Source organism: Urocampus carinirostris, chromosome 7 (assembly GCF_059441175.1).
Source record: "Urocampus carinirostris isolate Australia breed hairy pipefish chromosome 7, RoL_Ucar_1.0, whole genome shotgun sequence".
Classification (NCBI taxonomy): Eukaryota; Metazoa; Chordata; class Actinopteri; order Syngnathiformes; family Syngnathidae; genus Urocampus; species Urocampus carinirostris.
Genome location: NC_142355.1, coordinates 10,620,105 through 10,637,110, shown reverse-complemented (window position 1 = coordinate 10,637,110; position 17,006 = coordinate 10,620,105). Strand labels below are relative to the sequence as shown.

Genomic DNA, 17,006 nt, shown 5'->3' with positions numbered 1-17,006 from the left:
CATTACCTCGTGTTGACCACGTGTGCGGCACGCGGTTTAACACGTGCTCAAACTTTTGAGCAGTTCAAAACTTTTTCGCGCGGCCAACCGCGTGTGAATTTCCGACCGCGAGTAAAGCACTGCTGTATCTCGTCTATATGGCGGTCTCAAAACGTCCAACCGCGCCCAACAGCGTCAGCCTTGATACGCTCGTGAAAGGCTGTGTACCCGCGCTCTGAAGAATTGAGCAGCGCAAAACTTTCTCGCGCTGCCACCCGCGCGCGAATTTCCGACCGCGTGTTAAGCACTGCTGTATCTCGTCTGTATGGCGATCTCAAAGCGTCCAATAGCGTCCGCCTCACAGGCAGAAATTTCTGGCCGTGATTCAGCCGCAAATGTCTGTGTGACCGGCCCCTAACCAAAATCCTACAGTTACTTTAAGAAAATAAAAAATAAGGTATGTTTTTAAATATGTTGGATCACTTTTTTTTCGTCCACTCTTTACCACAGAGGAGGACCTCCTGAAGCTCATCTTCCAAAAGTAAGTTAAACTCAACATGATGTATCTTTATAGAGCATATTATTTGATGAAATGTTTATTTTTTTGTACAAAACAATACATGCTACTTATACAAGCCTTAAACATACTTATATAAACCTGAAACATACAAATGTAGCACTGAAGCAACTGAAGAACAAATTCAACTTACGAATAATCATTTCGTTCGTAAGTAGGGCAGCGTCTGTATTCAATTGTATTGCACTATTAGAGAAACAGACTTTCTCTAATGAAACTATTTTTTTCAATGTGTGCAAATAACGTACCTGAAGCGGAACGTTCCAGGCCATGTAAACATGACTTTTGTAGTTGTCCATCCAGACCTCTGCCACTCTTAAAGCATTGCGACGCACGACCGCAGTCAGGTTTTTCGTGTAAGGCTTGTGGGCTCTCTCGATGTGGGCAATCCTGGAGCATGGAAGGACCTCAACGCTTCCACCACACTGCCAGACCTGCAGTAATAGTGCAAGATGGATTTGTTTAGCAGATTTCATTTGTACATAACAAAAAAAAATGTTACGGGGATGCTTTTGCTTCTAGGATGCGTTAATACCCCAAAATGAGAGGTCCCTACACTTTTATTGTGTTTTATCTGTGGTTTTAATGCATTTTAAAAACCACGTTTTACATTTTCAATGTCTTTTCTTCTATGTTTTAACTGGAATTATGTGTTTTCAGCCTGTCTCTTTGCCATTTCTGTAAAGCACTTTAAATTGCCTTGTGTATGAATTGTGCTATTCAAATAAACTTGCCTTGCCTTGCCTTACACTTCTCTCTCTCAGAAAACATGTACCAACCAAAGAAGAAATAAATGCTGATTGGTTGCTGAGGTCGAACACTTCAAACTAGCTATTTTCACTTCCCACAATACACCCGCCACTCCAGAAATTCTGTCACATTCCAATTTACCACTTGTTTAAATGTTTGATTATTCTCTTGAGTTTGAAAAGATATAGTTGTGTTTTTATCAATCAAAGTCTGTGTGATTTTGACTGAACTAGTAATTTATCCTCAAATCAATTAACTGGGCAGCACGGCGGCGCAGTGGTTAGCTCTTGTGCGGCACAGTTCATGTCATGGGAACCTGTCGTGGGTTCAAATCCAGCTCCAGACTTCCTGTGTGGAGTTTGTATGTTCTCCCCGTGCTTGCGTGGGTTTCCTCCGGGCGCTCCGGTTTCCTCCCACATTCCAAAAACATGCATTTCAGGTGAATTGGCCGGTCCAAATTGTCCCTAGGTGTGAATGAGCGAATGAGTTGTCTGTCCCCGTGTGCCCTGCGACTGGCTGGCAACCAGTTCAGGGTGTCCCCTGCCCACTGCCCGAAGATGGCTGGCCGCGACCCTAATGAGGATAAGCGGTACGGCTAATGAGATGAGATGAGATGAGATCAATTAACTGCAAATTAAAAAAAATTAGATGTTAGCTCCGGTGGCACGGCAGAGAGTGGTTAGTACCTCCCCGGCACGCTTCTGAGGTCATGGGTTCAAATCCAGCTACCAGCCTTCCTGTGCGAAGTTTGCATGTTCTCCCCCGTGCATACGTGGGTTTCCTCTGTGCACCCCAGTTTCTTCCCATATTCCAAAAACATGCATGTCAGGTTAGTTGACCAGGGTGCCTGAAAATACCTGGGATGGGCTCCAGCACCCCTGCAACCCTACTGAGGATAAGCGGTGCAGATAATGGATGGATGGATGTTAGCTCCTTCGAAACTATGAGACTGTTTCGTTCTTTTGTAGAGTGGCCTCCTCATTTGGTAATCTGAGGTATTTGGAATCACAGAAATCGTAAATATTTTTCCTTCTAAAAAAATAGAGAAAAACTCTAAACATTATTAAAAGAGAAAACCTTGGGACGCTTCTGATAATAAAGATTCCTTTTTAAATAAAAAGGTTTGGATTTTAAAAAATGTACACAGGAATTAGGATCAATAATAAATCAATTTTTCAGATTCTCCTTTGGCCTAAATTACACTTCCACATTCTCTTGCTAATCATCAAAGTTTCAAATTGAGTTTGACATGTCATATTTGGCTCCTCTTCCCATTCAGAACAAAACAAAACAAGTAAGATGCCTCAAATGGTTAATCCAAAAAGACTAGGGAGAAAAGCAAAGGGTTCATCTGAAGTCGTGCAGTTCAATGTGTGGTACTGATTACAAGAATTAATGCCGAAAGATTTCCTACATTCGATATTGACAGGTCATGACTTGAGGAAAAATGTAAGAACAAAAATGTCAATAAAATCGCAGGAGTTAAATGTGAGTTTGGTACTTGTTTAGATAATGTAAAAGTATCTATCTAGGCCAAGCTTTAAAGTGTTCCACTTCCTACTTCCTACTTATCGGTTAATTATCGCAAAGAACATCGCAAAAATTCGAGGTGGCCTACAATAATCCCTTGAGAATTCCACCAACATACTGATGGCGTATCGCCAACAAAATGCTGTGGCAGCTTATGAAACTAAAATGAAATGATGAGAAATGAATACATATGCCGTCTGAATAATTCTGGCAAAATGATGAGCGAGATACGTTATTCGTTTATAAAGCAGAAACATTGGTAGAGTAATTTCTAAGCTTAAAGACATTTCATAATTGCTTATTATTTTTAGCGCTTATTATTCTTATTTTCTAATTTCTTGTTGTATACCATTGTATACCATTATATTGTCTTTTTTGTACCTAGAACCTTAAGTCTTGTCAGAACCAGAACAGGAGGAGGACCCAGACGCGTAACGGTCGTGATTTCCAATTTGGAGCACCTGCGGCAGCTTGATTAGCTCCAACAGCCCGGACAGCTGATTGGTGGACACTCTCTTTTTAAACCCCCGGCTTCCTCTTGGTGGCTGTCATATTGTTGCGAACTGTTGCCTTCTGCTCAGTTAGCCTTCTCGTTCGACCCCGTTTTTGCTAAGCCTTGTCCTGCCTGATCTTTGTTACCGACCTGTTTCCGGACCTGACTCTGCCCGTTCTGCCTGCCTTTTACCTGACCTGTTTTGCCCCGTTACCTGCTTGCCTCCTGCTACCAAACTCGCTTACAAACTCGACACCGCCTTTGATCTCCAGCCCCGGCCAACAACTTGCCATTCCCGCCTGTCTCCTTATCCTCCTCGTCCGACACGGAAGTGTCACTCCCGCCTCGCTCGCTCCTGTTCTCCGACAGTCCTCGGATCAAGCAAGCAAGCCTTACTCTCCCTCTCTTTCCAAACAAAAACCGAGAAAACGAGCGCTATTGAGTCCTGTGTCCGTTTCTGGTCTGTGACAGTAACGTTTACTCACAAGTTTATTGAGATATGGAGGAAAACAAACGCCAGCGATCCGGTGCTCACGAGATTGGAGCGTGATCGGAATGCGGAAGTGGATCTACCGGAGCGGGAGATCATAGCGTGGTCAAACGGGCAAAACGTGTCGATAGACGGAGCGGGAGATCAGAGTGTGGTTGGTGGTCAAAAACGGGTCGTTAGCTGGAATGGGAGATCAGAGCGTGGTCAAAAGGACAAAACAGGTCGATGCCGCAGACAAATAGGGAATCAAGAACAGACAAGTGGTATACGGATGAAGACGGGACCGATGGGAGCCAGAGTCAAAGTGTTTGCTTTGCGTATGCAGAGTTTCGCTGACGGACTGACAGGGAGAGACTGGCGTACTGGGTATAAATAGGAGGGGAATTAATCAGGCCAAACTAGAGGGCAATGAGTAATCATGACAAGTCTATAATACAGTAATTATTATTATTGTTGCTGTTTTTGTTGCAATCATGTTAAACTATCATTTTCCCAATTTGAATATTTAAAAAAACAGGTGACCCGTGTTTTATGATTAATATGAGTTCCAAAGGCAGCACGGCGGCGCAGTGGTTAGCGCTTGTGCGGCACAGTTCATGTCATGGGAACCTGTCGTGGGTTCAAATCCAGCTCCAGACTTCCTGTGCGGAGTTTGTATGTTCTCCCCGTGCTTGTGTGGGTTTCCTCCGGGCACTCCGGTTTCCTCCCACGTTCCAAAAACATGCATTTCAGGTGAATTGGCCGGTCAAAATTGTCCCTAGGTGTGAATGAGCGAATGAGTTGTCTGTCCCTCTGTGCCCTGCGATTGGCTGGCAACCAGTTCAGGGTGTCCCCTGCCCACTGCCCGGAGATGGCTGGGATGGGCTCCAGCCCCCCCGCGACCCTAATGAGGATAAGCGGTACAGCTAATGAGATGAGATGAGATGAGTTCCAAATGTAATTGTTGGTCAAATAACACCAGTTTCATCAATTTCTCTAGCGTCACTTGCCCCATAACCGAAAAATAGTTTATGGGTTCTTGCATTACACTCACAAAAAATAACAAAAAGCAAATTGTTTCAACTTTATAGGAACTGCAACAATAAAACGTAAAATTCTTCTGTGGATCCATATAAACTCTTATTCTTTCAAAAAACAAAGTTTAAAAAGCCGGATATGTTGAATTGGCCGGAAATTACTTCCTTTTCTGTCTTTGCAATAAACTCCTGACGGCCAGCCTGACTTTTTGCTCCTGTCTTTTAGGTGCAGAACCCCACAAGCTTGTGGCTAAGTGCCCACAGAGGAGTTACTCAGGGAGAGGGGACAATATGTTCTTCTCTGACAATATAATCTTAGCATTCTCTGTATGGATTTTGCAATAATGAGTATAAAGACTCACAATGTATTTGAGTAGCTGCAGTTTCTTTGAGCATCAGGGCATGCAAATTAGGATGACAATAAAATGAACTCTGGATATAGTGTAAATATTAAAGTGCAAGGATTAACAAAAAACTGTCAAATTGTAAATGGCAAGTGAGGAATTAAATACCAGATACTGCCAACAAAATTATTTAATGGACACTAGCTTCTTCTACCCTTCTCATGGTTCCTTAATTTTCCTCAAAATTTCCTGTCCTCTTCCTTTCCAGCTTTTTTGCCTCCATGCAAGTTTAGAATCAAGGGATGTTGTAATTGTGGCCGATGCAGCTCTTTGAAACTATCTGTAATCAAAGGCAGGCAATATGAATACATTTGACTTGACTTGGCAACCACTGATAGGTATGGAGCTATAACTCTCCATCCATCCATTATCTGCACCGCTTATCTTCAGTAGGGTCGCGGGGGTGCTGGAGCACATCCCAGCTATCTTCAGGCAGTGGGCAGGGGACACCCTGAACTGGTTGCCAGCCAGTCGCAGGGCACATAGGGACGGATAACACAAACGCTCATTCAATTTGGACTGGCCAATTAACCTGACATGCATGTTTTTGGAATGTGTGAGGAAACCGGAGTGCCCGGAGGAAACCCATGCAAGCACAGGGAGAACATGCAAACTCCACACAGGAGGTTCGATCTCATGACCTCTTCACTGTGCCGCTGTGCTGCCCAAGCTATAACTGACCCAAAATAATTGAATATTTCTAACATATGCCGTATTGTTCATTTCCTCTGAAGGCAACAATGCAGTTTAAAGTACACCTCTTTTGTGAATGGACATGTTATAAAAGGTTTCTACCATGTATTATGTTTACATTTTTGTAACAGTCGGAACATTTAGTGAGTGATTACATTTGTAAAGAAAAAAAGAAGCATTTTATTGATCGAATCAGGTAATTTTTTGAAAACCATAGTCTGTGAAATATGCTGCAGTACCGGTAATTAGCCAGCCAATCATGTTGCAGGTCAGACGTATATAAAGCTTAAAATGCTTTTTCCTTCCTCGTTCCTCTCTTTTTTGCTTTGCGCTGTTTAGATTTCCCTATGTGCTGAGTATGAGTGGTTACAACACGATTGCAAACATGGACTGTTTATAGGGAAGATTGTGTTCCTTATGAACAAAATATGACGAGCACAAAAATCCAATAACAAAACACCACTTTGGTTTAGATCTCCCAAAATAGCCCCTTTGAGGTCTGACTGTCATTTCCCCAGAAATAAGAGAAAGTCCCCAGGTGAAGTACTTTCAAGCAAACCCTCGTGGACTCCAAGAAGGGTGGGTACTCGAGAGCTTCTGTTTGCAGTGTAAACACAAACAACAGACACCTGCAGATGCATTGAGCCAGGGGGACAAGTATTATGCCCGAACTTCACCACTCAAAAACTCTAGAGTGGAAGACATTCCAACCTCTCTTGAAAGGACTTGAGCCCCATGTCAAGAGGGACCAATTTAGTCCCTTAAGAATGAGCCCAGCCAAACACAGTAGGCATATGCTCAACCATCAGGATCCACCTTCTGGCATGGCTGCAGAGGCGGTCACCTCAGTAACGCACATCTGAATCAGGGAAATTGCAGAGAAATATTCTTAAACATCATGAGGGCATTTCGTCTGGCCAATCACCTATGACTTGTTTGTCATGAGTGACCCTACAAAGTGTCAAAAAACAGGGTTGTGCAGAAAAAAGTGCAGAGGCACTCATTAGGATTACAACATTGGTATTTTATTAGGGCAGTGTTTGTTACACGAGAAGTAAAGTAGTGAGGCAAGAATTGTGGTCCAAGATGCAGACAAAATGTCAGTGTTCCAGTAAATCCAAACGCAAGGGTGACAGTCTAAGAGTTTGTCAGGCAGTACTCATGATAGGGAGAGGCAGGCAAATGTTAACAAGAAACCAAGAGTGCTTGGGACATGGCTTGTGAGACAACGAATTACCATAGAGCCAAGGAGAGTGTTTAAATAGTAAAGGGGTAGAGCCGTGATAGGAGGGAAATCAAGACAGGTGACCGCATCTGTGAGAAGGAAAATTGAATCTTGTAAGTGAGTGACCGATTAAGGTTGAGAGAGATAAAAGAGAGTAGGGGTAAGATTTTTGGCCCGGGTCCAAACCCAACTCGAACCTAGCCCGAATTTCGGGCTTTCAATGTCAATCTTAAGTTGGGCCGGTCGGGCTTTTCTCTCGCGTTTTTTGTTTTTTTTTCCTTCGTAGAGGATCTATACAGCATGTACTTACTTTTACTCAAGTAATTATTTAGAACAAGAAATGCTTACCAAACTATCATAATCGCTAAATCCAAAGAAATCTTCCTCCTCAGTTGGGGTAAAAGACACGCGGTTTCCTCCTTCGACCTCCCTCACGTCAGACATCATTTTCTGCTTCTTGCCAATAGCTTACAAGCTTTACAAACTTTCTTTCTGCTTTTTGGCCAAAAATTTCACTATTTGCAGCTTGTAATCTGTATAATTTAATTTTCTTTTCGGTGCCATGTTGTTCAGTTGATCTTTTGTTTACTCATTTTGGCGCTGTGCTCATAGTGCATATTTGATTTGAGGGACTCGGCCCCAAGTTAGTCCCAAGATGCGTAGTTAAGCCAAAATGCACAGATCGGCGCTAATATACGCACGCCCTGGCTACGCGTTTACTTTGGCGGCAAATTAAAACTGGTTTATTTCAAGCTCATTTATCAAATTAAGTTGCTGTCACAGTCTTGTTCCACGGACAGACTGAGGAAATCATTTATTTCTCATGCCATGAGGCTCTTTAACTCCACCCGGGGAAGTAAAAGCCCACATTGAACCACACCCCCACATTGCATATTACCGTAATTGTATTACAGTCTGTATTTTATGTAGCACTATCTAAATATTCTATATCAACAAGTTACATTGGGTATGTATGTATTATATTCCTTTTACTTTATTATTGTTTTATTTTCAACACAAGGATACTGCTGGAAGTGTGAATTTCGATACATGGATGGATAAAGTATCCATCCATCCATCTATCTATCTATCTATCTATCTATCTATCTATCTATCTATCTATCTATCTATCTATCTATCTATCTATCTATCTATCTATCTATCTATCTATCTATCTATCTATCTATCTATCTATCTATCTATCTATCTATCTATCTATCTATCTATCTATCTATCTATCTATCTATCTATCTATCTATCTATCTATCTATCTATCTATCTATCTATCTATCTAAGTTAATCTCTCGGGTTTGGTACTATATTGTCTATGTCTATACTATCTCCAGAACTTCTACATTTTTATTGTTCAATATTTTGTGCATCTATTTGATATGGTTGGTGTAAAGTGTAAAGAATAGGCGAGACGTTTCTTTTTAAATGAAAGTGGAAAAAAAAAGTTGATTCGGTTGAGAAAATGGTCAAAACGCTTTTTTTCCTGCCACTTCTACCACGGAGGAGTACCTCTTGAAGCGCATCTTCCAAAAGTAAGTTAAACTCAACTTTACTTATCTTTTTAGAGCATATTTTTTCATGAATTGTTTATTTTTTTAGTACAAAACAATACAGGCTACATATACAAGCCTTAAACATATAAACCTTAAACATACAAAACATAGCATTGAAGCAACTAACGAACACATTCAACTTAGGAACGATCGTCCGCAATCTCGTTCGTAAGTAGGGCAGCGTCTGTAGATTATAAATTGTAAAGATCTCATTCTTTTAAAAAAAAATGCTTTTATCTGCATCTTTGAAATGTTTCCTTATAGTAGGCTATACCTGATCATATATGCTGGAACCTGCATTGTGAAGCTCCGAAACTCATGTTTATTTTTAGCAATAGAAGAAGGTGCATTCGTTCCTAAGAGAAAATTATGGTTATGGGATGGCCTGTCGTGCTCGGGAGCAAGTTGCTGTGCACAAACTCACCCTGATGCCAAGCTCCACATTCTCCCCTCCATAAATTTCCATCCCCTCATCTAAGAGGCCAATTTCCTCAAAGTACTTCCTGTCAACAACAAAGCATCCTATAAGAGCAGGGCTCCTAAAAGGAGAAAAAAGAGAAACACAGACGATGAATACAAAATGGACTTAAAAGGGAAACTTTATGACAAAAACAGACCAACTGATCACTTTTATTACTTTTAAAGGGAGACTTGATGTCGTCGAGTGCTAAAAAGTGGCAGGAATAATACAAACTACAGAGACTTAAAGTGAGAAAAAAACATTTTGCATCTCATTTTTTGGTCCAGTCTATATGACATTTTTTACCGTAGCATCAGGATGGCTGACTATTATGTCAGTTCCCTTTAGGTGAGGCTCATGTAGGTCTGAGCGATAAAACGATAACAATAGTTATCGTAATAGAACTTTTGCAAAAGAAATTAACAAAAACATTTAACAAAGGTTGATAATTTAAACCATCATTAAACCACCTGAACACTGGAGAAAATGGGGGCGTTAATGCAATGTAAACGCAAATTCCAGACCAACATTCAGCACAGGAAGAAGGTGACGAGGACCAGCCAATCATTTCACAGGAATAGCGGTAGAGCGACTCACACAGAGTCAAGTATGGTTGCCCTGGCACTGGGGTCTAAAAACACAGGGTTCCCTGTTTTACACGATACAGCTGTCAGTCGTGTTTCTTTTTCTGCATACAAGTAAATATATGCTTGTGTCATGTCCTGCACGGTCGTCATGGCACCCAGCTGGTCTTGCCCCTTGACACCGGCTGAGACGCATTGAATTGATTGCTTGTGGAGTACTTAAACTCTCCTTTTAGGACTGCCCGTTGCCAGACCATTGCTTAACCTTGAGAAAAAAACCTGTTCATGCCTGTTTGTTCTGAGTAAATGCCTAGTTTGTACTTTTGATTGCCTTTAAGCCTGTTTTGTTTTGTCTTTGGTCCGTTTGTGTTGGACAACTTTTCTTTCCCAAATTAAAGTGACAGATCGTCTACGCTATTGAGTTCACTCTTCCTGCTTCCTGGCCCGTTTCCTGACAGCTTGTTTTTTAAATCGCTATTGTAGTTTCCATTTTGAATGGTCACATAATCCAAAAACACGTGTTGTAAACATCTTGCAGTAGATGTGAAAACAGCTTGAGGTATGCGGGGGTTCTATAACCAAAGGAGACAAACAACGACAAATTCCTGATGTAATTTGAGTACGCGACTTTTAATCAGGTGAGTTCTGTAGTCCAGAATTTACGGTTATTCTTATCTTATCAATAATTGTTGGGATTGAAACGAAAAATCTATAACCCCACTTAGAGTTATATATGGTTGTATTTTTTACCTTATCGGAGCTGTGTGGTTGCGCAATGTCCACCAGGACTTTGGTGGGTTGAGGTATCGACACCAAAGCTCCCAGTCAAAGCCCTGAGCAGACAGCGGGTACTCTTCCATTTCAAATGTGTCATATTTGATGTTGTCGAAAGAGGGAGACACCACACGAGTTCGGTCTTCTTTTATTCGTTGAAGAACAGGCTCTGCCCTGTGGGACACCAAAAAAAGAGTCAAAAAGAGGATTTGTTACTTGGCATGAGAGGTAAGATCCTACGGTCGAGCCCGATCCGGAAGTCGTAATGTCAATCATTTCATTTGGCTTCCATCTTGTAGAGTTTTCTTTTTCTTTTTTAATTAACGAACCATCATTGTTCTTTATTATTATGGAACACTCTCGCAATGGATTCGGTTCCCCTCCTAGCGGAAGGCCCTGAATTCTCCTCTTTCCTTGTCCTCACAAACAAAATATAATCAGGTTTGCTTCAGGCTGAGATTCTCAAATTAAGTTAATTGGTTGAGCTCTGGTTGGGTCGGGGTTTAAATCCAGTAGACCCAATCGTAGGCCCAATAGTACCTCTACTTGGCAGAGAACTGTACGTATAGTCAGCAAACAAAAAGCTTAGAAAGCAACTTTAATATTTTTGCAGATATTCATTTTTTTACAGCTTGCGCCAGGAGCAAGTTTCTACCCTTGTTTTTATCTACGTCTTCATGTTTCTTTGGTCTGGATCTGAATATTCACATGAAGAATTTCCTTACTTTTTAAATCAATTTGTTATCGGACAAGATTTCTTTTGAGAACTGTCTTTTTTATGAGCATTTAAAGGGACACTGTGTGATATTTGACCACCAGTTGCTACTGTATTGTGTGAAGCAATGGAAAGCAAGTGCTACAAAGCACAATTGAGAGTATAAACTCCGGAGACTAAAAGGGATGAGACTGCTCCATTTTTCTTTTCATGTTATGCTCATCCTTTCTCTCAAGGTTTTTGTTTTTGGGTGGTGCCCAAAGCAGCAAGAAGACGGACAATGATTTCAGCTTTCTGGGTCAGGGGTCTCAAAATCAATTTACTTGGGGGCCACCAGACGGTCCAAAAAGTAAAGCTCAGGTAAAAAAAATTCCAAACAAAATTATACGTAAAGATACAAAAAATTATTAACAATGAATGTGAAAACGAACCAATCAATCAGCAATAAAGGAATCCCTAATGTGTGCGGGCTGCACTTACATTAAAGGGATGTGTATTATTTGAGCAATAGATGTCGCAGTATTGTGTAGTACAACCCAAAATGAGTGCTAAAACGCACAATATAGATTAAAAACTATGAAGACTCAAAGTGACCAAAATGCACAATTTACGTCTCATTTTCATGCCCAGCCTTTTGGGGGATTTTGGGGGGAAGTTCGTGCACCATAAGCTCATGTTATGTAAAATAAATACATATTTCTTGACGTACATAATTTTTAAAAAATGCCTTTTTGTATCATGCACATTTGGTCATTTTTTTAAATTAATATTTTCTTTTAAATGAAAGATTTCTTTCTACCACTAGAAGGCGTGAAATGATACAGATTGTCGCTTTAAACCCACATATGGTGAGGCCAATGCTATTCAAAATAAATACACATTTCTTAACCTACGAGTATTTAAAAAAATGAACATTTATGTGAAAGTTTATGTATGTTTTCTTATTAGTCAAATAAATATATTTTTTTGTTTTAACAAATTAACTTTCTACTTAACTACTTAATCTACTTAAAATCGACATCTATGCAGTAGTATGTAAATCCAATATTTATTATTTTAATCTTTCCCTTTTTTAGCAAATAAATGCAAAATAACAATTTTTTAGTGTTTTTTTATTATTGTTATTTTCCTTTAGTATAATGTGCTACAGTTTGATTATTTTCATTCATTTGATTCAGTATCAGGCCATTTCCGTACGTCCTGACAGACGAGAAAATTGCTACTATACAATTACAGTGGAATCCTCCCAACTGATAGTAAGCTGTCAAGGGAGTTGGATATTCACTTGTCAAACCCCCAACCCTCCCCACTAATTTCTCTGACAATTTAGGAAAAAAAAGCGAATTTAAGTGAACATAATTTTTTATGCAGCTATTCTCTATTGGTGTGCCAGCTTGATTCCTGGTTTCTCAATACCTGCATCTTCACGTGAAGTTGAGATGCCTGCGTTTTTCCTAAACAGCAATATATTTGGATCAGAAGTAAGATCTTAAGCCCAAGCTTGACTCCAACCCAAGTATGGCCAGGGTCGACCCTCAAATGTCCATTATCACGTTCAGGTTGACACAGGCTTCTCTCTCGCTGACTTTTTCAAAATAAATAAGTACCGTATTTTCTGCACTATGAGGCGCACTGGGTTATAGGGCGCACCCCCAAAAATTAGTTTTTCGTCCTATATTTTCCATACATAAGGCGCACCAAATTATAAGGCGCTACAATGGGAACATCGACAAAACAGTCAGATAGTTCAGTCAAACTTATTACCCCCTTAACATACCAAAAGCTTGCAAAGAAGCAAATACGTGTCTCAGACTTGTACGGAAACAGTGTCTGTACGATGTCACCAATCACTCAAATGCATCATTCCAAATATTATTCGGAAGGTTAAAGTCTTGGGATTCAAGAAATGCCAAACATTTCTTAGTTTCCATTTTATTTTTTGCTGGCAACTGTGTGGACAGCAAAGTAAGAATTTAATTGTGCAGGGAAACAGGGTTCTTTACTGTGCATATCACAATTAACACTTTGAATTGAATTTAGTTTAAAAATAGGCTCATCACAGAAACATCAAGATCATTCTAAAACAAGATACCGGGAAAATATAAAGCCGCAAAGCTCACCTAAGTTCTCTTGCAGCCATCACGTTCAATAATGATACGTAACCATGGTCTTCTTACAACCGTGAGTGTAGTAAATCCAGGAGAGTAAAATATTTACAAATACAGAATAGTAACAAATGTTTTCTCTATGCCGTAGTGCAACCCAACGTGTGATTCACATTCATCTTTTTCGGCCAATTGCAGGCTTTGTTTCGTCCCTTTAGCCTATGCGAGCCTGTAAATTATAAAAAGCATCCGCCCCCTTTACCTCCGAATAACTTTAGCCAATAGTGACTGATTCAAATGATGATTGACACATTGGTTAAGAAATGAAACGCCGGTATATAAATCCCAGCATACACCGCGGACTACTTCGTATTCCAGGGAAAATCTAGTTGGCGGCTGCTTGCCTTAGTTGCAAGACTTTGCGACTTAATATTGATCCATATATAAGGCGCACTGTATTATAAGGCGCATGGTCAGCTTTTGAAAAAAATAAAGGCTTTTAGGTGCGCCTTATAGTGCGGAAAATGCGGTATTTGTTCATAAAAAGATACTTTCTAAAACGAACCCATCGCTTTTGCGCTCTATGCCTGGCCTCTTATTCTGTGTTTCAGCATTATTTTGTTGTGCTAGATTCTGAACTACCTACTGCTGATGTGGTTTATGGCCCATTTTTAACCTGTCAAAATGACAGATGGCCTTAAAATTTTCCTGTCAACTCTTAAAAAAATCTGCAAAGATGGAGATTTGTTGGATAATGTAACCCTTTATACAGTCTTATTTAACTTAAATTTTATTACAATAGACAGGCTTTGATTTGTTATCACAAATCACCTCTCCTCCGCCTGAGTCATCACAAATGAAATATGAAATTACGGGTTAGCTTCGGGCACGGACTTCCAAATAAAGTTAGTTGGTCGGGCTAGGCCTGAGTTGGGCTTTGAAAGCTGCCGGCCTGGGTCAGATTTTTTAGGCCTGATCCTACCTCTGATTTTCATGTTTACTTCATCCTTATGAAAATCTCTTTATTCAGACTTACCAACCAGTGTTGAATTCCACATGTGCATCAAATAGAGCGACCACAGGTGCAGAGGCAACCCTCCATCCACTGACTCTGGATCTGATCAGTCCTTCCTGCTTGTCATGTTGGACCACTTTGATGAACTCTGCTCCATGCTGACCATTCATCTCATCAACAAAACTCTGAAGGTGCTCTTTTAGTTCCACTAAAAGAAAAAATGAAACATGCTTAAAGTCATGATTGCAGTCTTAGTCAGTTCGTTCATGATGTGTGTGCAAGTATGTGCATTTCTTAGACACCCTCTCTTCTTTTTTTAATTATCTTTCTTGGGGTTTGGGTTGGCGTTTGAACTCTACTAGATGCAGGCCCTTTTCTTAATTTCATCAGTTTCATGCTTCACTGACAAATATATATAAAAAAAACCCTGCAGGGAGAAGCATAATGTTACTCTCCAGCAGTCCCTGCAAGCTCCATTCCTTCAACCTAATGTGCTCCGCTCCAAAGTTCTCTGATAAAAGTAAGATAAACACAGATAGGCTCAGTGGAAAATAAAGCATAAGGGCTTTTTGTATTCATTCTGCATTGTTAACACATACTTTATGGAGAAAACGCTCAACTTTCAACTTTTAAAGGGCACCACAAACGACGCACCCTACCTTAAGTAACCTTAAGTAAAGTGAGTAAAAAAACAACAACAGTTTTATAATCCATTAAAACATATATTTATTACGTTTAAATTTAAACAGTCATCGGCCATAAATGTAAGTGAAAATTAATTCCATTGACTGTGTAGATTAAGAGAGTTTACTGGTATACAATTATTGCACAAAGCTTAATTAACTATAAGGCCAATCAGTGAGGTTAACGTATGGGTAATATTTTATATTGGATACCTGCAAAAAGACATTGCAGGAATCCCAGTTTGTTATTTTGACTATTATACATAACTGTTGTTCATTGTTTTGGCTATTTTGCACTATTTGTCACTATCGGCCAATCATGTTGCTGCTTTTTGATATGCAACACCCTTTAGGGGGGATCTGGTTTGTAACCTAGGAGATTCATCTCATCTCATCTCATTAGCCGTACCGCTTATCCTCATTAGGGTCGCGGGGGGGCTGGAGCCCATCCCAGCCATCTCCGGGCAGTGGGCAGGGGACACCCTGAACTGGTTGCCAGCCAATCGCAGGGCACACAGGGACAGACAACTCATTCGCTCATTCACACCTAGGGACAATTTGGACCGGCCAATCCACCTGAAATGCATGTCTTTGGAACGTGGGAGGAAACCGGAGTGCCCGGAGGAAACCCACGCAAGCACGGGGAGAACATACAAACTCCGCACAGGAAGTCTGGAGCTGGAGATTTCATTTATAAAAAAAGGGCCCGGGGGAGACCTTTTAGAACAGGTTGGAATTTTTAATCCGAGGTTTGGGCTGTCTCTTGTTCTCCCTTGCAAATTTATAATCAATTGATATCTTCTCTCCTTATTTTGAGTGTCTACTAAACAATATACACATCCAATGCGTTAAAACGTTTAATTCAATTTGTCTTCAGTTATTTTCCAGTACCAGGCACAAACAATATCACTGAATTTTTAATATCTTAGACAGCAATCAATTTCGTCTTTGTTTGCCTCATCTACAAAGCTTACATCGACCATATTGTAGAGACATTTTCTTTTTAAAATAAATAACAGCATACTGCAAAAAAGTATTCCTCCGACTTTTGCAAAATAAGTTTGAAATTTAATACATACTAAAATAATGAGAGAGGTCATCAATTTATTTTGAACTTGCAAGGAAAACAGTGGAGAGAGCAACTTCCGATAAGAAATTCCAACTTGCCATAAAAGCCTGCAGCGTCTCTTTTTAATAAATTCTCTAGGTTTCAGAAGCAGATCTGCCCTAAAGGGTGTGAAAATCTGAGAACAGCAAAATGATTGACCTCTAGTGACAATGATGTACTTGATAATGAATAGTCAAAGCAGTGAAAAACAGTGTGCAATAATAGTCCAAATAATCAACTGACATTTTATTCGGGTAATTATGTCCGTGTATTAGAAGTAGAGCTATGATTTAGTTTACTTTACCTTTATTCTGTATTATTTTTAATTTTATTTTTCGTTTCTTTTTAAGCATCTGTGTGGGAGGTTAACTCCCAAGGGTAGGATTGTTGTGGAATGTGGATAATAACTAATGATAAGTATGTAGGCATCTGGCGAAGGTCGTGGGATGACGTTGTTTCAGGAGGTCACAAGCTGATATGCTGAGGGAGCCGGGCGGGCGACCTTCACGAGATATCTCAACTCGATTGGAGGACACTATAAAGACCAATGTTGAACGTCTGAAAGTTTAAACGCGTCTCAAATGCAAAGAGCTTTCCCTTTTTGCCATATCTCCTCCCTGCGTATATTTTGGAGCGACGCCCAACAACGTTCCCTCCAAAATAATCTTCGCAGGTTAATATTTATAAACAAATGATACAATTATCAGTACGAGTTATTAATTTACTCGAATTGAATTATCTTTATTGTCTTTGATATCAACGTTGTGAAACATTGTATGCAACGAGATAAGACATGGTACTCCTGGGTTAACATTTAATAAAGACTTAAAGAGAAATAAA

General features: G+C 40.2%; 1 protein-coding gene across 1 annotated transcript in view; it reads right to left on the bottom strand.

The window, feature by feature from the left end:
- Window positions 1-17,006, bottom strand: part of LOC148362310 (polypeptide N-acetylgalactosaminyltransferase 18-like) — a 138,531-nt gene that overhangs the window by 50,626 nt on the left and 70,899 nt on the right. The window contains exons 4-7 of the mRNA XM_088340222.1: window positions 14,397-14,583; window positions 10,517-10,714; window positions 9,147-9,261; window positions 805-990 (exon numbers count right to left, since the gene is read on the bottom strand). Of these exons, the coding sequence (XP_088196348.1) occupies window positions 805-990; window positions 9,147-9,261; window positions 10,517-10,714; window positions 14,397-14,583 (686 nt within the window). The remainder of the gene's footprint in view (window positions 1-804; window positions 991-9,146; window positions 9,262-10,516; window positions 10,715-14,396; window positions 14,584-17,006) is intronic.